The 25,962-nt window shown below is 39.9% G+C and overlaps 1 protein-coding gene across 2 annotated transcripts in view; it reads right to left on the bottom strand.

Moving 5' to 3' along the window:
- LOC106962965 (membrane-associated guanylate kinase, WW and PDZ domain-containing protein 1-like) overlaps positions 1-25,962 on the bottom strand; it is a 99,186-nt gene that overhangs the window by 19,793 nt on the left and 53,431 nt on the right. For both annotated transcript variants that reach the window (XM_015057647.1, XM_015057648.1), the window contains exons 2-4: positions 24,788-24,904; positions 2,523-2,642; positions 1,873-2,112 (exon numbers count right to left, since the gene is read on the bottom strand). In XM_015057647.1, coding sequence (XP_014913133.1) covers positions 1,873-2,112; positions 2,523-2,642; positions 24,788-24,904 — 477 coding nt within the window. The remainder of the gene's footprint in view (positions 1-1,872; positions 2,113-2,522; positions 2,643-24,787; positions 24,905-25,962) is intronic.

The raw sequence follows: 25,962 nt of genomic DNA, 5'->3' as shown, positions 1-25,962 counted from the left end.
TAACATCATAGGTTCTTTGATAAAGTTGTTAGTTTTAAATCCAAAACAAAATTAAGAAATTACCAATTGGAGACTTATGGTGCCTTCACACCAAACACGTGTCACGCGAGTGGTTTACATTCAAAGTCTATGTGGAGGCACATCGAAGGCCCCTCAAGGCACGTTTTGAGCATCTAGTGTGGCGAGATTTGAAGCGTCCAGTTTGTCCAACGTGTCCGGCAAATAGGCCGGCAACGGAAAACGACGGCTGGAGCGATTTCAACGCATCTGACGCGCCCTCGACGTGCCTCCACATAGACTTTGAATGTAAACTAGATGCCTGACGCTCAAAACACGTTTGATGTGAACGCACCATCAAGTGTCTGCATTCAAAGTGCACACGTGTCAAAGTCGAAGCACTGGGCGCGTTTGTGACGTGCGTAATGTGTTTGGTGTGAACGCACCATTAGAAAAATAGCCAACAGTTGCTGGATTTCAGATATTCCTCTGCTGCCTTGCTACTGCCACGCTCACAATGTGAGGAAGATATGCAGCCCCGTCTGTTCATTCACATCATCTAGCGAGCAGTCTACCTGGGAAACTCCGTAGCTCACTAAAATAGAACAATGCTGATCTTTATGCCACATGGCCACCATAAAACACAGGTTTTAAATTCGCAGGTCCAATTCTGCGTGGATTGCGGTTCGCATCTCTCTGAGCTGCACACAAGTTTTTAAAAAGACACCAGCTGGCCTTAACCAATAACCATCAGTGTTCATGCTGTGGATGTACCGAGACCTCTCTGTTTTTGTTTTTTTTTCCTCTGTAGCTTCACTGCAGAACAGCATCAGGATTCTGTGCAGCACACGCTGTGGGCGTCATCAGAAACACACGGCGTTCTTGGTATTAAAACCATCTGACCACCGTCCAAAAGCTCTGACCTGGTGGACGCAGACTCTTCTGCTTACACTCATTACTAGTAGTAAAACGTTTCACATAAAGATTATCGCATGTAAATGCAGCATTTTACAATTCCTGAGCTGATTTAGATAAATTTCAATAATATCTATATTTACTATTGATAAATTTCCTGGTGAGCTAAAAAATATTCAACGCTGAATGGACACTCAAGTCTATTTTGAATTTAAGTAATTAAAAACAGAAAAACATGCTGGTAAAATTGTTAAAGTCTTGTTTGAGGAATGCTGTGGTGGCAACGTGTTGAAGGAAAATTGTTGGAAAGAGAAGAACCTTCTTAAAGAGACAGAGGCCCATTTTCACGCCGCTAAATTTCAAAGTTAAATTTCTTTTAAGTCATGTTTAACATATACAGCGTTTTTATAAAAATGGACAGTGATAGTTGTTTGATTGTGATATAAAGCGACACTACGAACCTGGAAAAACGCATAACGCTGCCCTTTTAAAAGCGATGAGGCACAATTTGTTTGGTTTCTACATCATAACACAGTGCTTTTTTGCAATCGGAAACATTTCCAAATAGTCAAAATAGTATTTCTTGTAAGTGAAGGAAAAAAGTAATGGAGTTCTTTCATGGTGCTGACCTGCAAAGTTCAGCAATAAGTGAGGGAGAGGCAGCGAGGCGTGATTCTACACTCCATAAAAAAGAAAAAAAGAGAGACTGGTCACTTCTGTACTTTCTCTGGCATCCTATTAAACTGCTTTAAACCATCCAGCAGGCTTGAGACCATAACGTTTTTAGAAACCTTGGCATACCGTGTGTAACCAACCGAACATATCTTCCACCACATGAATGAGCTCACTTCACCGAGAAAAGCAACACCTACAAACTCCCTGCTGCTTTCACTGATGTCACGGTCTTCACCCGTTCAAACCAGCTTTGTACATCGGCGCCGCTGCTCGTCTGCACGTTACCTGTAAAGCTGCTGTTCATGTCAGGGAGGTCCTCGTCGTCCTCCAGTTGCTGATCTGCAAGCCCTATTCCAGCATTTCGCATGTCATTGTAGGACTTGGCTCGTCGGGGAGTGGAGTTCTGCGAGCCTGGCAGGCTACCGCTGAGCCCGTCTGACAGTGGGGCATCACCACCGCTACTGCCGCTGATCACTTTCCCGCTGGGAGGCTGCACCGGTGGCTTGGGCGTCCCATAATAGTTGCCTGGGGGAACAAAGAAGGAGGGAGGATGACAAGATGGAGAGGTTGCAGATTAAAGTCACAGAAAAGTAGCGTTGGGCGCACGTGCGCATCTGGGTCAGAAGCGTTGGGCCGGTTTGAAATCAAGACCATCGGATATTCAAATACAAAGATTGTTCAGAAATATTTTTAGATTCAGATTGGTCGTATTAGTTGATTTAAAAAGGAGAAATGTCAAAATTATGCCAAAAATTTCTTCAAAAAAAAAAAAAAAATCAGAAGGGTTAGGAATTGTTATTCGACATCAAAATTGTGGTCAAGTTTATTTTTGAACTCATGCATTTAGATTTTACAAATTCAACCAACATTAAGCTCAAGCCTAACAGGTTAGCAACAGGATGTCCTGTAAAGGAAACTGTGGTGTTGCAGCTCACCTTCATATGTTCCAATTTCCAGGAGGGTTCCACTCTTCTCCAACACTAGGAAGTCCTCCACGGAGAGGAAGTTGTAATCCACACCAGGAACTTCTCCTTCACGTGGAGAGCGAGTAGTACCTAGACACCAAATCAGAGACGAGGAAGAAGTTAGTGGACTTCATACAGAAATAATACAACTGTGAAACAGTGCAACGGAATATTTATGGCCATTTGTTAGCAGAACTACGTCGCACAGGAAGAAGAAAATACATCTTTAAAAAGAATAAAGGAAAGAGTGTCATGACCTAAATATTGACATTAGCAACTGTATCACTTCTTCAGAACCTGCAAAATCCTTAAAGACATGCCTGATGTTCGATCAGGCTGCAAGAGAGCGAGAGAGAGCGACGCTTTTAGGACAGGGGTGTCGAACTCATTTTGGGTAACAAACTCATTAATGTTCTCAAAGGGCTGCTTCAGCCAAAATGCATTGATAGACGTATTAAACTGCTAATATATAATAAATAGCTGCCTCTGTATCTGTACCTTTTTAAAACTAAATAATATTAAACATCTTTTCATGTTGATCAGTCCCTTCAGGACTTCACAACGGTTTTTAATCAAAACCACAGATTTTGTGCTGCTTATTTAGAAATATTTGCAAGGAACTTTGCAATACTTGTGCTTATGTATGATATTGATTAATCGCAGTATTGATCATGGAATATGAATTTCTCTAGGGAAAAAATACAAAGATTGCCATTTTAGTTATGCTGCCCGCGCTTGGTGTTTAAATCCTAAAAAGAAAATCCTAAAGGAATGCCAAAACGTAAATTCTGTCATCTACTTAAATCTTGGTTTCTGAAATAGTTTTTTTTTTCTCATTTTCTTGGTGTAGGCCTCAATTCTTAATTAATGACCAATCAAATTAAGACCACTTGAGAAAAAAGCACTTTGCTGTTATGACTTTATATATTTTAATTCTTAAAGAAAATTTGTATGTTTTTCTTCCCCATCATTGCTTTCCAACATTTTCAACTCGATTCTCCGAGGCGTCCAGTAACAACAAAATTATACATTTTCACGCCACAAATAAGATAAAACATGACCAATGCTGAACACAGCACCTAGAAAAGGATGCAAAATTATGGAGTACAATGTTTATATTGCTTGTACAGGAAAACCAATGAAAAAAGAGAGGCAGATCTGCAAGTGACCTCAAAAAAGAAGGAGTTTCCGCTATACACCAAACAAAGAAAATAAAACTGAGAAGCTCCTGCTGTGTGCCGATGTTCTTTCACACAGGGGGAGAGAGTGTGAGGTACGTTGGTAACACCTAGTGAGATCCTGACGTATGTTTGGGGGGAATTGTGTGAACGTGTGTTTGATTTGGCACGCAGCCTGTGAGATTCACGCAGTCCCTTAAATGGCTGCTGAAAGTCGAGCAGTGTGGCAACGACAGAGAAGGCTTTTCTTTTAAATAATCCTCGGTCAGTTTTTGCATCGATTTTCAACATATATTGGCAAAATTTGAGCAGATTTCCACACTTTTTTTTTTATAATAAGAAACGGTATGAATAAAACCATCCAGACAGTGTCATCTATTTCATCCTCTCCCTTCTTTTCATGCTTCTCAATCTTCCATTTAGTCTCCAAATCACGTCGTCTCTGGTAAGTAATAAGGTAAAAATAGACGTGTGGTGATGTGGAGGGAAAGCTCCCTCTGCCGCCACGCTCTGTGACAATGGTGATAAATCATGGGTGTGGACATCCTCTCTCAAACGGCAGAGCGTCACATTCACACCGGCGTGCAACAAACAGCAGCGCCGTCCGTGTAGGAAAACCATCATTTTCTCACACAAAGAGATCTTGACCAGCATCAACTCGGACGGCAAGGTGTCTCAAAAGGGGAGTGAATTTCATTTGCATGTCCATGGCAAGAGACAAGACGTTACGTTGTAGAACACATTAAAAGTCTATTGATTGCTACGTTATTTAGAGTCAGTCAGATGAATGGTTTCGTTTCGTTTTCCAGGCACAACGAACGTCCACCTTAAAGCGTCTTCAGCTTATTATCCCACCAAACAATGGCCGCCATTGATTCGACTCTATTTAGACACTTCTCTCAGAAAACCAAATAGGAAGTGGAACTGTGACCGGTATATCAAAGGGGAATCGAAAAGCAGGACCTTGGCTGAAAGCCATGGCCAAGACGCAGTTATCACCAAAGGCTGAATTCATTCACTACACCCTGAACACAAAAGCTCCTTTGACCAGGCTGTGAAATGAAGTGAGAGGGAAAGACAGGTTGGGATTTCTGGGACTAGAGTTGGAGATTAGATGAGTTGAGTGACCATCCCGCTTCATGCCGACTTCAGACAAAATGAGGCCAAGGAATTGAAGAAATGGCATTATTTCCAGGTATTGGCACAAATAATCAAGCATTCAGTGGAAATGGACTGTTGAGGGACAAACAAATCACTTCAAGAAATTCAAGTATGTTTCTGGGTTGTTCGCCAAGAAACGTTGCTCTGCATGCACTCTGGCTTCCCAAATGTTTTCTGTAATATTACGGAAATATGAAGGACCAGAGAGGTTTGACATATTTCATAGTCGCATCAAAATCAAAAATGAGATACATGAGGAAACAAAGATGGAAAGAACTAAAAAAAGGATCAAATTACTGAGCATTGATGACTTTATCCTGAATAAGTTTTTTTTATTATTATTTAACTGTTTCCAGACTCCATTCATCCAGAAATAAGAGTCAGCTAAGCACACACTGAACTGCGGGTTACATTTCTGAATGAGATTCAACTGTCAAAAACTATTTAAGGTCACATTTCTGTGGGAAATCAATGACTTTTCTTTTGCAATACAGCATTGAAGTTTTTCTCACTTTTTCTCCCTTTCAAACCAAATTGTTCTTGTGCCTGATCACAGTTGGATCATGCAAATATTCAAACATTACACGTAGTAAGAATTCCTACTGGAAGAAGTTGAATTTTCCACAGTTAAGTTTACAGCGATACAGTTGCAACAAAAGTAAAAAGAAAAAAAAAATCTGAGAATTTTATTGTTAAACTGCACAGATTAGTGATTTGTAAAACGGTGAACACAACATACTCAAGTCCCACTAGGACACAACAATAGACCTCTTCAGCGAGAACGTCGTTAAAGATTCAGAGTTAGCGATTTTCAGTATCAGTAAGATGTCTACCAGTCAAGATAAAGATCTACAAACTTCATACAGAATACTATTGTAATAACACTAATAATACTAAGAGATACTAGATACTTAGAGGGGATAAGCCAACAAGCCTGAGAACACCAGCTGTGTGTTTTGCTGCAGGAGGGACTGGTGCACTTGACAAAACAGATGGCAGAGTGAGGAAATATTAATGTGTGGAAATATTGAAGCAACATCTCAATGAGTCAGCCAAAAAATGAAAGCTTGGAAACAAGTCAGGCTTCTAAATAGACAACAAATGACAAACCTTCTCACAAATCTATTGTGAGAAGGTCGTGTCAAGTGACACTTTACAGAGCAGCTTAAAGATTGCATCAGAAATATATACATGGCTTTTAACAACAAAAAAGACTATTTTAGTAATCCTAACTAATCTAAAAATTCATTTTTAAATTACAGAATTTCAGAAAGACAGAAAAAAATTGTTTTTTTTTTTTGCTTATCTGATTGAAACACTAAATGATTTAATAATCTCACACAAGACAATAAATCAGAGGTTTATCCTCTGAAATAATGATGGATAATGTTGCCTTTTATTTTGAAAATGAAGGCGATAGTGAGTTTGGACATTTTGAGGTGTGTGTTTAAAGGAGATTTACTTGGTCTTGTTGAAGAATAAAAGACAAATGTAAATGATTTTGTTTGATTTTATTTGTAGATCACACTGTCCCATAACCAGGACAATTTTATTTGGTTTTCCTGTTTTTAATGGAAGAGAAAAAAAATGTTGCATATTTAACTTATTGAAAAAGTTTATAAAAAATATATAATTCAGCAAAATTTCACAAAATCTTTCATCGGTGCATCTCTACAAAAACTATTACAAGCCAGAACGCCCGTTATCGGTGTTAGCCAGAGATGAATTCAGAAAGCAGGCTCTGTAGTATTTAATAAAACTGTCACAGTTAAATCACACTCATTCGGCGTGCTTAAACACTCAAAGTTTGACACTGCTGTGCTTGAAAATAGAAAATCTTGGCTGCAGATTGGACTGCTGCTGGGTTAACTCAGCTAAAAACAACTACTAGCAGCTCGTCTAAGAAATACAGACTGACTGCTTCGGGGTAAAATCGATCTACAATTTTTCCCCTCAGAAAAGCAAATGAATTTAAATGCCACACATTTGAAAATTGGGGATTTGAGCGTAAAGCAATGGTCACCTTTGAAACACACTTGTAAACACAGCTGCATTACCAGAACAGACACACAGTGCAAACCGCACCACCTCCACCGCGTGATTCCAACGGTGACCAGATTTGACTCCTGCTGTGGAGAACAAATAAAGTTCAACACCTCAGCCTGAAAGGCAATGGGTGGGGGGATGATCATTGCCCAGCAGCACTGCTCAAGTGCTCAGATGAGCCACCTCATGCAACATTTTCAGATGGTAAATATTTGATCATATTCCTCTGCCTGTCCCTTTAAAGGATTATAAAACATCATAATCTGCTGCCTTACATTCCCAGGTCACAGGAAGTACTGAACAAGTTGCAGTACTTCGGAAATTTGTTCACAGCAGCAGCTTTTTTCAAATATTTCTCAAAGCTTGCACAATAACTGCTAAAGGATACATGTCCATTTTTAAATTCACATTCCTAAGTTCAAAATGTCCCACAAGACCAGAGCAAGAGACATGCTAATGATCAGTGTCAACAATTTCTGTGCATCAAGCAAATATGAAAAAATGATCGAACAGTGAACAAGACAAACTTTTTAGGAGAACCAAAATGAAAATGACGGATGATTTCCAGCTTGAGTAGCCAGTTTGAAATCTTTTTCTGATCAGTGAATGCACCACTAGAATGTGTTTTGTTAAAGATTGTGCAGACATTGTATGGATTTTCTTTACTACTCCAACATGTGCTGTTGGGTAACCAGAACTTTCAAAATGAAACAGTTGCTACATTTAGTGTCTGCATTAACTAGCCTTTCTATTAACTTCCAAAATAATCCTGGTGCGTCCGCCAGAACATAAGCACCAACAAATCCTGCCTGCTAGTATTTCTACATGTCCAATCCAGGCTGACAAACAGAAAAACATCTTCTACTTCCCCTAAACACCGCCATGACTCTGGATTCTGGACAAGCTGCCAGAAAGAAATGTCAAAATGAATTAGAAAGAACAGTCAACTTCATCACGACTGGAGCTCCTCAAGGTTGTGTGCTCAGTCCTTTGTTGTTTAAACACAGCATGTATGCACACATGTGGAAAACCTGATCATTTATTTGCAGATTGCACTACAGTAGTGGGACTCTTAAAGGAATGCTAAATCCTCATAGACCAAGAAGGTTGTTGCAGAAACAAGCGGAGGATTGAACAACAAAATAGATAACCATCCATGTCCGGTGGCTTTCAACCTAAAGGCAACACTGTCCACAGTCTTTAAAAAAAAAATTAAAAATTAAAACTTCAACATGTTCATTGGAGTAAAAAAGAAAATGGTAAAACTCGATCAATCAAAAAACCCAATATGCCATGTATTTACTTGATGGCTGGGCCAGACCAGAGTTAGTAAAATTATGAGCGACTTTAAAAAGGTTGGGCGGAAATGTGTAGTGAGCAACTAATTTTCCTCTCTCAAGCCGATGGATCATTGAAAAGTAGATTACTTTTCCAAGCCTCGACTTTTAAGGTTGTAGTTTTCTTAGCTTTACGCTAACACACCAACAACAACAGCAAAAAGATTTAATCTGCTTCAGACTATACCTGGAAGGTGTAAAGTGCCATGTCAAATTTTAATACCTATGGGAAGACTAAGAGATGCACGAAATGAAAACGTCTCATTTTAGATCATGTCAGCTTTTGGAGGGCGTTTGATGTCTCTGAAGATCAGCTTAGTGTCACTCTGACCTGAGCACCGATCTACACGTTTCCCCTCCACACAGGATCTGCTACCAACAACAGAGAGCATCCAGTTACCTTTCAAATCACGATCAATACGTCAAGACGGTCATCAGTCACAATCTCTACTCTGACCTTGGTCGTCATGGTAAGTCTTTACCATCAATCAGCTTACAACGGATCAACGCATCTTTTCATGACGTCTTCCCATCATCTCCGACCGAACAGTGGTGTTCGTGGTTTAGAATTGGGACCATAGACGGCAACGCATGTTGGACTTTGAAGTACATTTGATTGCCACATGGGGCCTTGCAGATGCATGTATAACCCTTGCCACATCACAGCCAAAAATCTCAATAGTTTTCTGTCACACATCAATTTGCATATAGGCTAGCACATCAGTTTGAATGTCATCTAACCAGAGCATATGTTGGCTGCTAGTTTTTCGAAACGTATAACACATAGGAAGTCACACACGAAGTAAGCCTCCCAGTCAAAACTTGAAAAAGAGCTCATTATTTTACTACGGCTTCACGTACAGCCCTCCTCTTAAAACTCTCTTACTCAAGCTTCATGCTAACATTAACTGGCAGACACATTCAGCAGCTCATCTATATTTAATTGATAGCAGCCTATTTTTAAGGGAGTGTCTGGATCTCTGGTGGCATGACAGGCCAAGATTGGTTATATTTATCCTGGCACATGGTGACACGAGTCTCCATTTGACAATATAGAGATACTAAAGCAAAAATAAGCAAAACAATAAAAGGTGCTTAAGACGTGTCAGTGATTAAAGGAACATAGGACGAGAATCTGAAATTAAACTTTGGTCCAATTTTTTTTTTTTTTTTTTTTTTTTTGCTTCAACATATTGCCATTGTGACACTGAAGACGGTAAAAAAGGAGGTGCATGCCTCCACTTAGACGCAAGCCAGCTTCTAAAAATACTCGTGTGTGTGTGAAAAATCTGTTTATTCCCTTGACTTGCATTCTCCCCAAAGCAACACAGCACCCTGAGCGCGCACATCCCTCAGGCCTGGCCTTGCAGTTTAGCTGTGACCTACATTTAATTCCTTCTACAGGAGAGACGCCGGTGTCGACTTTTTGTGCAATTTGACTCCTTTTTGCTGAGAGCTGAAGAGCCGTCTTGCTTGACATCTCCATCAGATCCGGTTTCATGGTGCTGTTTAGCTTTCCTTAAGCTTGCCTGAGCCTCACAGATGGCTTGATTTCAGCAGAGGAAAGTGAACCAGATTAACTTCTCGGCTGAAATAAAGATCCAGGGAAAAACTGTCTAAAAATTGCAATGAGTAACTGCAAGGTGCTGGTTATTTTGGTCACAACCAGGATCCGAGGCTCACAAAGATTTTAAAAGTGTGTGAATCATCAAAGGGCAACAACTCACAAGTAATCCCACATGAAATCTTTTCACGGTTGATGAGATGACAGCAGCGGACCACGTAGCGCACAAGTTTGTCGTCAGTATTGTTCTTGGCGAAATATGATGACAAGTTCTGGTGACTGTTTGGAAATCACAGATTTTTATGCACGTCCATAAATAACCCGAGATAAGAACAGCTTTTGTAGCAGGTCGTTGTTAAACATTAAGATGAGCGTAAACCTGACTGAACAACGTGTGGCTATAAATGAAGCAAACCATTTCCTCAACTCCAAGTCCGACTCGCTACAAGGACTTTTAGCTCATTCTTCTCCACCAATCAATTTCACATCTGGGATCTGATCTAAACCTGCATTATTTTGCGCTTACAGGTATTATTATTTCTATTTAATTCCTAGATAAATACCAGATACATTTTCTGGAGAAGACATAAAATTCAAACAGTGACTGTAAGTCATGCGAGCTGTGATGTTGCAGGAAAAACTGACCCAGCCATTACAGTAAAATCTGGATTTGTTATTTATTTGATCATGTTTTGTTTTTAGTTGAGCTTAAGATGTTCCATGTTGGTTATATTTACCCGTTCATTGAAGCCGAACTTAAAACAGTTGATTGTTCTACAGTGGATAATTATTGTTTGGTAATGTTCTTTAGTTTGTATAACAGGAGGAAAAATTGCTGTGATAAGAATTTATCATCTTGCAATATTAACAATAAACTCAAACTGCCAACCTCTCACAAAGCTAATATGGTTGGGATTAGTTCTCTACCAACTTTGGTCCTAGTTTCACGAGTGCATAGATGAACGCTGCATTTACACTTAAAAAAATAGCCGCTGAGATCCAGGACAATAATTCAAAACATCTAATGCAGAGGATGTTTTACTTTAGCAGCTCTTTCAAAAGTGGATATTTTTATAGAGTAAGGGGTTGCAAGGCAAGACAAAAAACACAATGAATACCACAAAATATTGTGACAAAATTTTAGATCCATATAATCCGATACTGTTATTCGAGACTCTGTTTTGATTTTCAGGTTATTCTTATAATGACAATTATCTTTATTTTATAATAGTAAAATCCTGATGAACTAGTTACTGTTTATAGTAGTAAGACCAGAAGATATATCTATATGCTGTTATTTTCTTAGATTACTGATTTTATGTTGGTTGATAAGAGAAATCTGAATAGGTCAAAATCACTAACAAGTCAAAGTTTTATAAATTGGCCACACAATCCTGAACAGTGCACCTCTGTCGTTCATGAAATTTTATTTCTCTTTTGAAAGTACTACACATTACATGCCACACAAACATAGTATTTATCATTGTCTGATTTCAGAGGAATGTATAAATATCCCTAGAGGTTACAATGGAATCTGCATTATAGACTCATTTACAAAAAGAAAAGAAATTTAATTGTGACATTTTTTCCTCTCTTCAGTCATAAAAAAGCTACAATTTTGACACCTCAGTCATAATTATCTTTTTAATTCAGCCACTCAACCAGCAAACAAAGAACTGGGGGGGAATCCTATTAGTCGAGATTTGTTTGCATTTTTGAGAGGAAACCCGATTATGTTGCAAACCATTAGCTTTGTGCTTTAGAACCTCTTTTTCTTAACCGTATGTGTACCTTTCGTAGCATGGTGTGCGACTCAAAATATGCTAATCAGATGTAAATGATATACCCCAAAACATTTGGCTTTCTGGGATGAATATGAAAGCTTTGTGTTTTAATGATTTTTAGGAAGCCATCTATTGAAAATGCAAAGACCATTATGCAGATTTCCTAAAGAATTTTTTTTTTTTTTCTTTTTTGCTCTGATGAAGTGCTTCAAAAACCTCCACATGACCAACGGAAGATTAACACGACTAAACATGCTTCCTTGAAAGGTTAAACACATGCACACAGTAAGAAAGGAAACACCAACGGTAATAACACTGAGAAATTAAGAAATGACGAACAAAAAAAAAAAAAAGATTCCTACATTTTAAAACTGTTCCAGTGCTCAGATCCATCAGCTCAAAGTGGGACACCGTAAACGTGTTTGGCAATAATTCATTATCATAATTGTTCTATTAATAGAGTCAGCTATTGTTACGGAGCATTCAGGTCAGCCAGCACAGATACTATTTAAACAAGTAGATTTTGAGTGGTTTCTATATATAATATCAGGGCAATAGAAACAAACCAAATCAAGTAATCTTTATGTTTCAAGTCTGACACTGGGTATGTCAAATTAAAAACTGGAGTATTGTTTTATTTCATATAGTAAGGTTAGAGACAGAGTCACTATCTGCATAGCTTTAGATTAACCCAGCAGTACAGGAGACCAGCAGCTCCCCATGCGGCCTCTATCCTCCCACATTGACTTGTTTTATTTTAAACAAAATAAAACCGAAAAACAAAATGATAGTAATAATAATAATACCACATAATCCCTCCCTCTGTTTCTCAGCCACCACTTCGTGACTTCTGCTTCTTCAGTACGTTTCTTTTGTGGGTTCTACTTGTGTGGTCCAGAATAGCTGTTTTGGTCTCTGCTTTGACCAGAGGATAACTGTGGCTTTTCAGGCCACCGACTCAGTCCCACTACAGGCTTCATTTTTATCAGCGGTCCAACTCCACCAGTGGCGCTTCTGATTCAAACGCCAAGGCTGATCCACCAACTAAACCGCCATTTATACCAAGATCCACATGTAAAGAAGAGCAAAGAAATGCAGATATAAAGGTGGTTTGCATAACAAGACAATGTTTTGGGTCATCATTCACTTAAACTATCAATAAGCTGCCAAAAATAAAGCTACTAAGCTTTTTTCCAACTTATAAGAAAAAGATTATAAGGTGAAAAATAAAATAAAATCAGAGCGTGCCATTTTTAAATCAGACTAATGATCAGAATAACAAATAAAATTAATTGATTACTAAAATATTCGGTAGACTAAAGTAATTCCCAAAGTATCACACAAGACATTGAGGTGACTTGAACTACGGTTTATCCTCGTCCACATTTTAGATTCTCACATTTAATGCTTTGCTGTAGGAGTCGCCGCTCAGAAAAACGCCATAACTGACAGAAGAAGAAGAGCTCTACAGACGACCATCTAACAAACGCAGCTTTTCTATTCATCTCACCAAATCAGATTTTTCCAACCCAAGGTTTTAAAACCTGATGGATCCAGTGTTTCTAAATACAACTTCTGAAAAGTCTGGTTTTCATTCCAGGTCAAATTTATTGGATGACATTACAGTAAAAACACAATTTTTCCTGGAAGATGTTTACAATATTTGTCCATATTTGACAGTCAAAGAGAACGCGGCAACACAGTGGAAGAGCTTCTACAATTTAAACATGTCACAAACAAATCCCGTATTTTTTATTGGGATAACTGGAGCATCCCAGGGTTTCAGGTAGATTTCTATCAACTACACATGCCTGATTTTGCCCATTTTTACAGAACAGATCAGGCTCACTCAGACTGGCTGGAGAAATCTTTGAATATAATCGACACAAATTTTCAATTTAGGCCTCTACCAGGTTTTCTCTGATTTTAATTCCGCATATCTTCCCATCTCTGTTCCCGTTTACAGGAAGATTTCCAGCATGATGGTACCACCACCATGTTTCACTTAGGGGATAGTGTATTCAGGGAAATACAACAACAAATAAATTACCATCTGCAGTGCAATTTCAGATTCACAAAGAACTTCTTGGATATCATATTTTAACCGGGGTCCATTCATTATTCTGCAAATCTACAGCATATTTAGCCATTTGGATGAAATGTGACAATTCTCAATGTCTTTAGTGCTTGAGAGGCTAAAACTTAGAGAATGGTGGAAATGTCACAAAATGGTAAAGCAAGAAATGATAATAAAGATTAAGCTTATTGGCCTACATTCTATGGTGGTGGCAGGGTCATGCTGTGGTCTTATAATGACCTCTCCATGCCACTAATTACTGTAATTGGTGATTTTACAGTAAAGGAGAATTACTACAAATGCAGGTTATGGTTTCTAGCCACTAAAACCTATTTATCATTTGCCTTCTACTTTACAATTACCTGATGCTTCCTGTTGGTTTGTCACAGAAAATCCCAAGACGACACACTGAAGTTTATAGTTATAATGCGACAAAATGTGGACAAGTTCAACATAAGTACCTCTTTTTTATCTTTTTTAATTGCCTATTTTTGTGTATAAAGATGTTTTTATATGGCTGGTTGACTGATGCTTAGTTGCTTATGGTATAGTAAATTGTCTTAAGAGAAGGCATAGACTAGATAAGATTTTTTTCTTCCAACTACTCCTTTTAACGTAAAACTTGTGTTTATATCAATTCTATTTCATTTTAAACTGCAAACGAATGAAATAAATGCATAAATGTAGGAATATTTTTTCTTTGTATAACTGATGGGTGAAAACCAGGAACGGCAACAGCTTACGTGTTAAAAAAAATCTGGCCACAGTCTCAAAGCAGAAGCTGTGCCCAAACTGCAAACTGAATCGTTTCTTTAAATCTCCACAATCAACATGCAGTCGTGAAAGCCGGCCAACCGAGTCCATATTTTCCCAAGAAGAGACTGAGGCCCGTCCTCGTGGATCCTTGTCAAAAACCTGCATGCTTACACACAAACAAGGGGAAGGACAGCAGACTGCCATCGTATTCCAATAACCAAAACAGATCCATCCACCATGTTGGCCTGAGCAAGCCTGCCAAACGTATTTTTTTCTTTTTCTTTTTTATGAAAGACACACACACACAAACAGGCACGCAAAGAGGGGCTGACAAGCTGACTGGGGTTTGCTAGCTCGGCAGGGGGATGGAGCCATCTGTCCCAGTAAAGGGTTAATCCAACCAAAAGCCACAGGCCAGCATTTTCCAGTACTCAAATTTCTGACTACGTTCTGGCTAGATGCATTTGTTTTGTCTTGGAGAGAGGAAAGCCCGGTCCGACAGAAGCCTCCACCATCTCGCTTTCTTCTTCGAAACCCCTTCAAAATCTCCTTGTGTGGTGTTGACTTTGACATAAGTGGCAAAGATGGCAGTGTTTGCAGCTGATCTGGGTGCCTTTCATTAGAGGTTGAATGTCCCCAGATCCAGAGAATCAGAGATACAGAGAGATATGAGGTGTTCCACATGTCAATAAAAATAAAAACAGGCCTTCCTTCAGACCTGTTTTTTCTTTTCTACATAGGTATTGAAATATAGAAAGATGCAGGGGGCTCGAGGAGCAGAGTAGTAGTTGAGAGATTAGACTAAAGGGGGGGAAAAAACCCTTAAGGGGCAAGAGGGCTGTGTGAAGCTAAATCAGCCAGAAACCAGCCTGAAAATGCCCCCCGCGTTCACTCGCAGCCAGCCTTTGTCTTTTTTTTTTTTTCTTTCCACGCTCAAAACAAGCTTGGCCGGCTAAGTGCTGCTACCTACAGCTACATGGGAATGGGAAAGAAAAGCTTTAAAATGAACAATTTAGAGGGGCGGGGAGGGAGTGGGCATAGGAGGGTAGAAATGGAGGGGAGAAAGGGTGGGTTCGAGGGCCATCCAGACATTAGATAGACTGAAGAAAAAAAAAAAACAGGGAGGAAGGGGAAAAAAAGGAGACAGAGAAAAATGGTAAAAGAATGAAAGGGAGAGGATGGAGGAGGAGAGGAAGGAGCTAAGCTTAGCATCCGAGGAGCTCCAGCCGGACAAACGGGACGGGCAAAGCGGCTTCCAGCGCGATCACACATCATGTCAACACTGGCGACCGGAGGGTTTTCGCACGAGACGTGCGCAGACGGTCGAACCTGAGACAGACGAGACGCAGACGGCTTCCGTTTGACCACAAACACATCAGCCTCCATTACTGCCGGCGATGTGCCTTCCGCCTGATGCACAGCCTTCCTGCCTCTCCTCCATCCTCATTGCCCCACTCCTCCAATCCCCCCCTCCACGAGTATTAAATCACAGCCGCCCCTCGTCTTCAAATCAAACAAAAACAAAATACCTCAATCAGAAAACGTTGTGATTGGCTCCTGCTCCCTCAGCCTACAGTCCAGAGAACACCACCACGTCGACAGGAGACAGAAGAAGCGATTAAAAAAAAGAAGAAGAAAAAAAAATCCAGTCAGGTGTAGATGAGAGGAAAGAAGGAAAGGGTGGGGGTTGTGGGAAGGATGCAGATTTAGTTATCCTTTCTCCTCCTGTGCCTGTGTCCTCTGTCCAGCTCTGGCTTGGGGATGCTAGGCTAACTGGAGCTAAGCTAAGCAGCATCCACACATTGGTTTAATATGTGCCCCGTCTCACACACACCAATGCGAGGCTTCTGTGTCTCTCTCTCACTGACTGAGCCCCGCTGTTTCCCATCTCGCAGGCACCCACATGCACCCGCCCACCCCCCCTATACACACAACCCTCTTCTCCTCCCTTTTGGCTCTTCACCCCCCATTCCCTCTTGTTCTCACAGATGCCATCAGATCCCAAAACCTGCTATTTTCTCTGTTATTCTCCCCATACACCGGTGGTATAGCGTGCACCAACTCATACACAAGCCGTCTGCTGTTTTGAGTCCATAACAAGTAATCCTTGACCAAGATGTGAGGGAAAAGGAGTGAGGGGAAGAAACTTTAGTGCCTCGCTGAGGGGGAAGCTGTGCTGGAGGGAGACAGGAGCTGCATAAATTTACATGTCAAACAACGGAACGAGCTCAGAAGTTCACCGGCTTTTATAAGTGCTACAACTCCAGCAGATGAGTGTTGAAGAGTTCAGCACAGATTTTGTGTGAGACGACAAACTACGAATTGCAAACTCTCAGATCTAGTCGAGATACAGCTTGGGAAGAAAGACACGCAGCTAAGAGTTGGGCTCATTTGTTATGCCCAGAGGTCAGAGGAAGGGGGCTGGGAAAAAACAAGAGGAGCACATAAGAGTCTGTGGGGTCAAAGGTCATCCAAGACATTCAAAGACCTCAGTGTGCATCAGCTGTATTTTGCAAAAATGCATGTACTGGCTTCCTAACCCTTTCCAGTCTGAAAGATAAATGACTTTGCTTCCCTCTTCAACTTCTCAAGAAGCAACATAACATGTTGCTTTTAAGCCAACTTTATGCTGCCAGGTAGGCTCTAGTAAATTAACAGTTTGATTCTACATGTCTGTCATTAACTAGGCCCAAATATCCAGGAAAACACAGTCATAAGATTTAACAAGTGGTACAATTATAGTTTAGCTAGGTTTATCCCATTACTATATGAAACAATGTCCGTGTCTTGTTTTCATTCCATTATGTTTCATATTTTATTTTATTTGATGATCTGAATCATTTCTGGGGACAAAAACGTTAAAAACAGAAGACATCCGCAAAAAGGCTGTGGCACGGTATTCCAGCTTGCCATGTATTCACACTCTATACAAGTAACATCTTTGACCAGTTACATGGGCGCCGCTGGTCTTGATGCTCACACCTGTTTTTGATGACAGGGTGCTAAAGCCCATGGAGAGTGATGGAAACATTGGGATACAAGGAAAAAAAACTCTGAACCCTCCATCGCTGATGGCTAAAATGACTGATTTTAAGTTTAATTCCCACAGATACAACCTCCACACCAAAGAGCACTTTTGGCTGCCTTCAGTTTGGTGCATTCAATGACTGAAAAAAAGACTATGCTAAAGATTGTCCAATTAAGATCAACAGATCATTCATAATTATGTATAAAATAAGAAACTTACAGTAGGAAAAAAAAAGAAAAGACAAACTTCACATACATGACTGGTAAAGTGAAGCCATTTGCAGAACTTAACTTATCATTATTGCAGTCTTTTTCTTAACCGCAGTTCCTGTCATGTTCTAAAAGTTATAAAAGCATATTCAAAATAAAAACACGTATTACAACAAAGTGACTTAACAGTGTACTCTGACCTACAGTCTATTCGCTGTCTAGTGTTTGTGAATTCACCTATTCAATTTTTTGTAAAGCATATATATTTGTTAAAAAAATAAAAATAAAAACAGGTAGGGAAGCTGAAATACCTTGACACACGCGTACTTCGCAGATGCTAAGACAATTGCCACTTTTAATGCATATTAAAGTATATTCATTGCCTGATCTATTAAAATAGGCGGTTATAAGCAATTATAGATGGGCTCTCAAGTATTCATAGATTTCAACTGGTTTTGTGACTAAAATCTACAAAATAGCTGTATTAATAATTTACACAATGTTACATTTGTTTCATGCTGTTTTACTGTAGAAGTAAAACATCCGTCAAAAAAAGTTATTTAAGCATTATATTTCAAAAACCTTTGGATACATTTGAATTTTCCAACATTTGGAGAAGCATTGTCAAAGGGAAAATGCATTCCTGTCCACACTCTTGCTGTTTGTGTGTGTGTTTTTTTCCCTCCACACAGCCATTGAGACAGATTTTTTGGGAATGACTTATCTCAGCGCCTTGTCGGTTTTTAAACAATAATTTGGAAACAAGCAAGAGACTAGAAAACCGTGGAAATTACAAACAGCGCTTGGTGAGTTCCTTGCCCATCACTGTGACCATAATGGGTACATGCTTCACCATCTCACCCACTCTGTGGCTCCACAATTTTCAGGGTAAAAAAAAAAAAAAAAAAAAAAGCTGGAGTAAATAGCTGTTAAATAGAATCTCTTGAAGAAATGCTGCTGAAGGGAGAAGTATCAAATGGTAAAACTGTTCATTTTGAAACCTTATTTATGTGGTCTGCAACTACAAAAGGAAGAATCTGAAACTAAACTATGCTAAAATGTCATCAAATTCAAAACCAAACCATGAAAAAATACCTTTATCTGATAATGTTACTTTGGTAATGACACTAATTTATCTGAATATTAATATACAATAGTTAGCAGCCAACACAAACATACACTATTGTACAAAAATGTAAACCATGAATATAAAAATTAAGGGAACAAATAAGACATGTAAAAGATGCTTTCCTAATTTCACAACATTTTATTAATAAAAGATTATCAAAGTTTAGAAAAGGCTCTGAAATAACTGTTCAAGTGCTGCTGTATTCACATCAGCTTGTTGGTAAAGTCCGAAGCGGCGGACACAGACTGGGCTCTGTGTGTGTTTAAATCAGCTCAGAACCAGTCTAACAGGAAAGATCCGTCGTTACAAACCCAATAAAAACATCCTTGATGAACACAACAAACCTTATGCAACATGTGGCAGAAGACGCACAGAGGATTTGGGATTCTGTTCTGAATCGATATGGTCTGATAACTTCCCAGCCCCTTGGTTTTTGATTTATTCGCCACTTTTTCCCCATTTAGGAACAACTACGGCTGTTGTAATGATATTTGTTTGTCTCAGGCATCACAAAGTGATTGCAACTGTGAGTGCAATCTGTAACCTCAGCCAACCAGCATGACAACGGCGACCTTTGTTAATACTGTAGATCAACAGCATCCTCACCTTAGTACAATGCAACTGTAAAACACCACAGTATGCTTTTATATTAGCTTAGCTGGTTAAATACCATCAGTGAAGTTGTTTTTTTTTGCGTCTTTCAATCCTTTTTGCCCATCCCCCTCCCACCCCCCCCCCACACAAAAACTACACCCCACCCCCATCAGGATCCCCACAGCTTCAGCACCCCCCTTCCAATCGAGCTGTCCTCTTAGCCTATATACAGGTCGTCCAATCGTCTGCAAAGCTAGCGCCGCTGTTCATGACACATGCACGTGAACGCAGGCTTTTTCAAACCTCGTTGAGTTCAGACGTGACTACTGAGCCATCAGTAAACAAAGCTACTTGCCTTGATGCGGGAGACACCCGAGCCACGTTTGTAACGCCGAGCATCGGGGGTTAAAGCCAGGTATAAATCCAACAGCACAAGCTTTCTCACTTCCTGCTGCTATTGCTCCGACCGCTTACAACTGGCAAGAAAAATATAAGAAAGGAAGACAGAGACTGCTACTAAAGGGAAGAGAGCTGCAGAGGCAGCAGGGGGACGAAAGACAGTTGTGTCATAGCTTTCGGGGAGTGGAGTGGGGTGGAGTGGAGTGGGGTAGGGGGGGTTAAGGAATGGAAGCAGGACAGAGGGAGAGGAGGGCTTGTGGGGGTAACGGGAGAATGGGAATGCATCGATGGGGTGACCACAAGGGAAGCAGACAAATGCCTCAGCATTCAAGGGAGGGTGGGTCCACTGGGTGTTATATTTGATCAGGGTGTTATGGTAACAGCTAATTTTCTTTTTTTTTTCCCCCCCACCATGGGCATTTGAGTTGAGATTTTTGGAAATGAAGTTTCAATTTAAAACCGATATAGAAACTGTCAACCCTAAATAAATTAGGACAGCGATACTGAACACCACAATGAATATCCAATGTAAATATACTTTGTAAGAATTTCTCTCTTTTCTACTCTAAATAGAAATGGGTCAGTTCTGTGGATGGAAAAGATCAAAAGCCACTACACCGAGTTCATAATAAGCACCTCACTGATCCTAAAGATACGTTGAGTCTTCTTTGTGTGGTAATAGCTTCAACAGATAAGTGTGGTGTGGTTAACATAAGCTGGTGACACTTGAGTATGGTGTGCTTACTGGTCTGAAAATGATCAGATTTTTTTTTTCTTTTCTCATATGCATTTTACACCTACTTTATTTGAGCCTCTGATGGAAAATAGCTTTAATCTTTGACCAAATGTAGTACAAACTTATTTACAGCAGGTCTTTCTACATAATACCCTCTGGTCTGTCATCTGCATATTTTAGAAACAACTTAATACAGTAAAACTAGTCAAATGTTCTGAACACACTGACCACTAGATGGCAGCAATATACTTCACAAACGATCCTTAGTATCCGTATCAAATATGCCTCAACAGGCACCTCAGATGTATTGAGACTAGTGGTTTGAGATGATTTCTAAAGATGAGTTGTTGGAATGTATAAAAAAGGCTAGGCCAATATGTCAACGTTTTCACAATCTACATGAATACGAGAGGCCAAAATTTTAATAGAACATATTATTTGTTCTTTAAAAATATGGTCTGACTCAACACCAAATAGTTTGTAAAGTAGATTGATCATTAAAGTGTGGCTACTTTGAATCAAATACTTGCTTAAAAGCAAGAATGACCACTTATCAAAACTTGAATTCACGTAACAGTGGAGGATATTACAGTGGCAATCTGTAAAATATGTATATTTGGGCATTCATCTACCAGCTGGAGTGCCAGATGGTCTGGTCCTTGCTTCATCTGTCTTTAAGACTCCATGCACAAGAGACTGCTGAATGGAAACTGTTGGTATTTTCAGACGCTGATTGGGGAAAAGTGCCATGTTTATGCCGCCAAGACACCTTGAGTCAGACACAGTTATCATGCCAGGCCACACTATATGGCAATGTGATTTTAGCATGGCATTGAATGTATGCGCTTTGGACCCTTAGATTCCAGCACCAACTTCCACGCTCCATTTAGTGGAGCCTTAACTGAACTGTGCTTACCTACTAATGCTACTAAAACCCACAATGTCCTCATGGTGATCAGCAGAGCGTGATCATTGGCATGAAGGACTAAGACTTTAGAAACTATGAAGTTTGTACGAGGAATCTTTGATAACCCATGCAGGACAAAATGCATAAAGTGATAAAACGAGCTTTTTCTATTTCTGTGTAGTCTTATAGGCCTTTTGAAAACATGTTTGCAGTTCCTCAGAGGAAAACCAAGTGGTAAACCAAGGAAAGGGTCACGTTCTTATTGATTGCCTTGAGTGTCCTCTTGGCTGCAAAGGGCAACGAGGTCAATGTGAGACAGCAGGGTGAGGGGTGTAAAAAGCTTACAAAAGCTACAAGTCAACATAAAAGGGAACCCCTTCACTGCTTATGCAACTAAACAGATGGCTTTCATACAACTGGATCCAAACTACTAAATCATACTCGATGGAAACTTTAAAAATAAGTGTTCTGGTAGCTCTCAGGGACTTGTGCAGGAATGACCGAGAGGCATTTTTGCATAGCAACACCTCCCCATCCGTTACCATTTCTGAATCTCTGCAGATGAACAGAGGTTTGGTAAACATTTGATCTGGTGATACAAGTCAATATATCTGACTAGATAGCTTGTGAAGACGTAAATAACTTTTTTTTTCTTTTACATTTTTACTGATATCAAACAAAAATGGCATCTGTCAATTGCAACCTTTACTCTATCACCTACCTGCTCCATGACCACAAAACAAAAACTTTATAACCCCAGAGAACAAGTGGCTAGGAGAATGCCGTCATGCTTTATTTACTTCAAACAACATTAGCGTGCCTGAAACCACTCAGTAATTGCAGTGGGCATTTATGACCAGACCCCCACCAAGTAACGGTGTCTGGCCGACATATGGCGTAGTGCAGACAAAGTCCCTGAAATGGGCTTCCTGCATACTGAAAGTAATTTATGGGGGAGAATCAGAAGTTAGCTAATTAAAAAGGCAGGGAATGAAAATCCTGGTTTTAGTTGATGCCAAGTTTAAAACTAAGCAACAAATCCAAGTACCTGCTTCGTGTACATTTTCTGCTCTGGCCTTGCAAAAGTATAATCCTAATTGTTTTTCATAGATTTAGTCAAGGTTCGAACACAAATTGCAATGCATTTTAATGACATTTTATGGGATGAACCAGAGAAAGGTATTGCTTAATGGTGATAGAGAAGGAAACATAAAAATTGATTCTCAATAGGATTTAGGTTTAACTTTGACTGGGTCATTTTGACAAAAAATGCTTTATCTAAACCCTTCCATTGTAGCACTGACTGTGTTTCTGCAGCCTCTAATGCGCTCTCTTCCATAATTCCCTGCATTTAGCTCCATCAATAATTCCATCGACTCTGACCATATTATCCATCTCTTCCAAAATATCTTCCCCACAGGATGATGCTGAAACCACCATGTTTTACTAAAGGAATATGTAGTGTTTTTCATATGCTAAAAAAGTTCAATTGTGGTCTCATCTGAACAGAAGACCTTTTTAATATATTTGTCGTCATTCCTGATTTAAGCTTTTTGAATGCAACATCTTTGTTCCTGCCACCCCGTTAAGTAGAGAACCATATCTTGATCAGTTTGCAGCCATTTCCTACTTTGTCCGTTTCAAATTGGTTTGAGAAACGTTCTTTGAGGTGTTCAAAGTTTTGGATATCGCTTTCCGTGTTCCTTGTTCTTTATTATGCCGTTTGTTCACCAACGTTCTTCAACAAAGTTCAGAGGCCTTCACAAAACAGCTGGATTTATGCTGAGGCAGAGCAATTCTATCTGCAAAGCAACCGATTTATCCGCTAGAAAGTCACATAACATAAGAACTGATCAGATGTATTAGCAAATCGAGCTCTGTGATGATAGAATGGGTGGATCGTCGTTGCTCATCGGTTTGGAAAACAGAAGGTGAAGTTCACTGCTGGGAGGAAGAGGGATGTGTTGTGTGATAAAACGGTTAAAGCAATAAGATCAGGTCGGTCCCAGGGAGGATGTGGCTTAATCGGCTTGGCTAACTGCATGGTCAATATTGGCCTGCAGACAAATGTAACACTACTCTGATCAGACTTAAACAATCAGCCCTAATTAGAAATAAGGGTCAAGTGTTGGTGTGGGCAAATACCCTAAATTAAACACTGATCTACCACCAACTGGCCAAACTCAATCATATGTGTGAAGTTCTTGCACCAGCAGAGTGAAATATGAAGTGCTTTGTATTTGTATCCGTTTAAAACTTTTCCAGACTTTATCATGTTACAATAAATGACTTCAATGTACTGAACAGGATTCAAATAGTGTATAATCGAGAAGTGGGAGGAAAGCGATACAAGATTTGATGAAAAGCGTGGAATTCATTTGTATTTAGTACATTTAAGGCGATATTTAGTCAGTCACCTTTAACTCAAACACTTTTGGAGTACATTGATGAAAGTCCTGCATGATATAAAGAAAGCATTTTGTTGAATATTGTGATGTGCTTCCAAGAGGCCAGATTCATTGTTGGAATGCAAAATTTTATTGCATAGTCCTTGATATAATATAGACTACCACACATTGCATCCAAACATATTTCTGTTTGATACATATCGTGCAGCTTTAATCTCCATCAGATTCCCACATCTAGAGAATGTTTTGCTTTTCTTTTTTTACCCATTCTGCTTTGCAAAAGAGGTTGAGCTCAGGGCAAGTGAATAGAGGGATGAATGAACAACAGCAACTGGATTTAGGTCTGGACTAACATGAATGTTGGTTTAAGATTGTTCTAATGCCAGATATTGAACGTCTAATGCAGGGGTGCCCAAAGTCGGTCCTCGAGGGCTGGCATCCTGCATGTTTTAGTTCTCTCCCTGGTGATGGTAACAACCTCCTCATCAAGTCAGTGTTCTGTTTAGACCTTCTAATGAGTCATCATTTGATGCAGGTGTGTAAAACCAGGGAGATAACTAAAACATGCAGGATGCCGACCCTTGAGGACCCACTAGACCAGGGCATCCCTGGTCTAGTGGGTTTTCTTTCAGTATTGTCATTTATTTCATTTCATACGTTTCCATCAATTCTAGCCAACTTCTCTTTCTGCTGAAGAAGCGTGCTCACAAAATGATTCGGCCACCACTGTGTTCCACCACTGGTGCGTCACAAATGCATGCCACACTTCTCAGATATTTTTTTGGGAAAGAAGTTTTAACTCCAAGCATTCTTCAGTCATTCCGTTATGGACATTAAGGTGAATTTGAAACATAAGATACAAGTAGATGCCGATGTGGTGGAGATGGTGTAAGAAAAAGAAAAAAGGAAGCGTCAGACTCACAAGGCACTGCGTGACGGTACAGGTTTTCTCGGATGGTCTGCTGCAGTTCGTGGTCAGGTGATGACTTTTGGAAGCGCTGGCTTAGATAATGCTTCAGGTCCTTATTCAATTTTGTTCCTGTCAAAAATAGACAAAAATAAACATGTTGGTGCATGAATTCAACTAATGCAAAAAACAAGCAAAGCAGACCGATATCATGAGAGCCAAAATATTACAGCTACTCCACAATTATGTGCTAAATGACCAGAACATTTGGCTCCCACCAAATGAAGTGAACAAGTTGATCCCGCTAAGTTGCAGCGCATCGCTGTGACCTGCACGCTTGCTATCGTCCCACAGAGGGATGACCGCTTGTAAGCCGTTTCTCCTACCAGCTTGGGACGGGCCAAAATCAAAACTGCTAGCAGTAAGGCTAACACCACGACGCAGCCCTCCCACAGCTACGCCATCTGGACCTCAGACACACATTAGGCTACTGAGGGGCAGTGTGACTGGAGAAGGTCCATGTGTGCGTCTAGTGTGGTTTTATTTTTATTTTTTTCTTCTGATCTGAATGAGTGCGCCCACTTCTCTGGCAGAGCTTAATGTGCAAACACAGCACAAAAACAATGTGACAACATAACAGACGAAAACAATGAGGGTGGATGCAGTCAGTCAGACAAGAAAAAAAAAAAGGTGGCCTGTTTAGCGAAAGAAAGAGGAGGGGGAGCTTCATCTAAATTCACAGCAGCTCATCACTTTCTCCTGTATTTTAATGTGTCCAATTATTTAGTGTACAAATTATTTATCTCCCATCTTTGCGTGGCTGCTGAGAACAATTTTGGTTGTCTGGGGCGCACAACCAGTCGTAAAAAGGCCCTGGATCCTGTTTCCATGGAAACTGTGTGCATATGTGTGAGCAAGTGTGTGTGTGTGTGTGTGTGTGTGTGTGTGTGTGCGTGTACGTGAATGTGTATAAATCCGATGATTGAGATTGTTAGCACAGCACAGAAGAGCATTCTGCACTGGTTGGCAGATTGATGGTAGATTTATGTAATAAGTGACAACTGAAGCCCATTGAGCCCAATTTATAGATATAATAACTACTTTCAGTTTAAAAAAAAATATTGTAATGGAAATTTTATTTTAGTGACATTGGTGTCTTCAAGTGTTTAGTTAAGATATTAAATTCACTT

This window comes from Poecilia latipinna, unplaced genomic scaffold (assembly GCF_001443285.1).
Source record: "Poecilia latipinna isolate Pla-1442-1.1 unplaced genomic scaffold, P_latipinna-1.0 Scaffold1478, whole genome shotgun sequence".
Taxonomy (NCBI): Eukaryota; Metazoa; Chordata; class Actinopteri; order Cyprinodontiformes; family Poeciliidae; genus Poecilia; species Poecilia latipinna.
The sequence above is the reverse complement of the archived record's forward strand: the minus strand, read 5'-3'. Positions and strand labels throughout refer to the sequence as shown.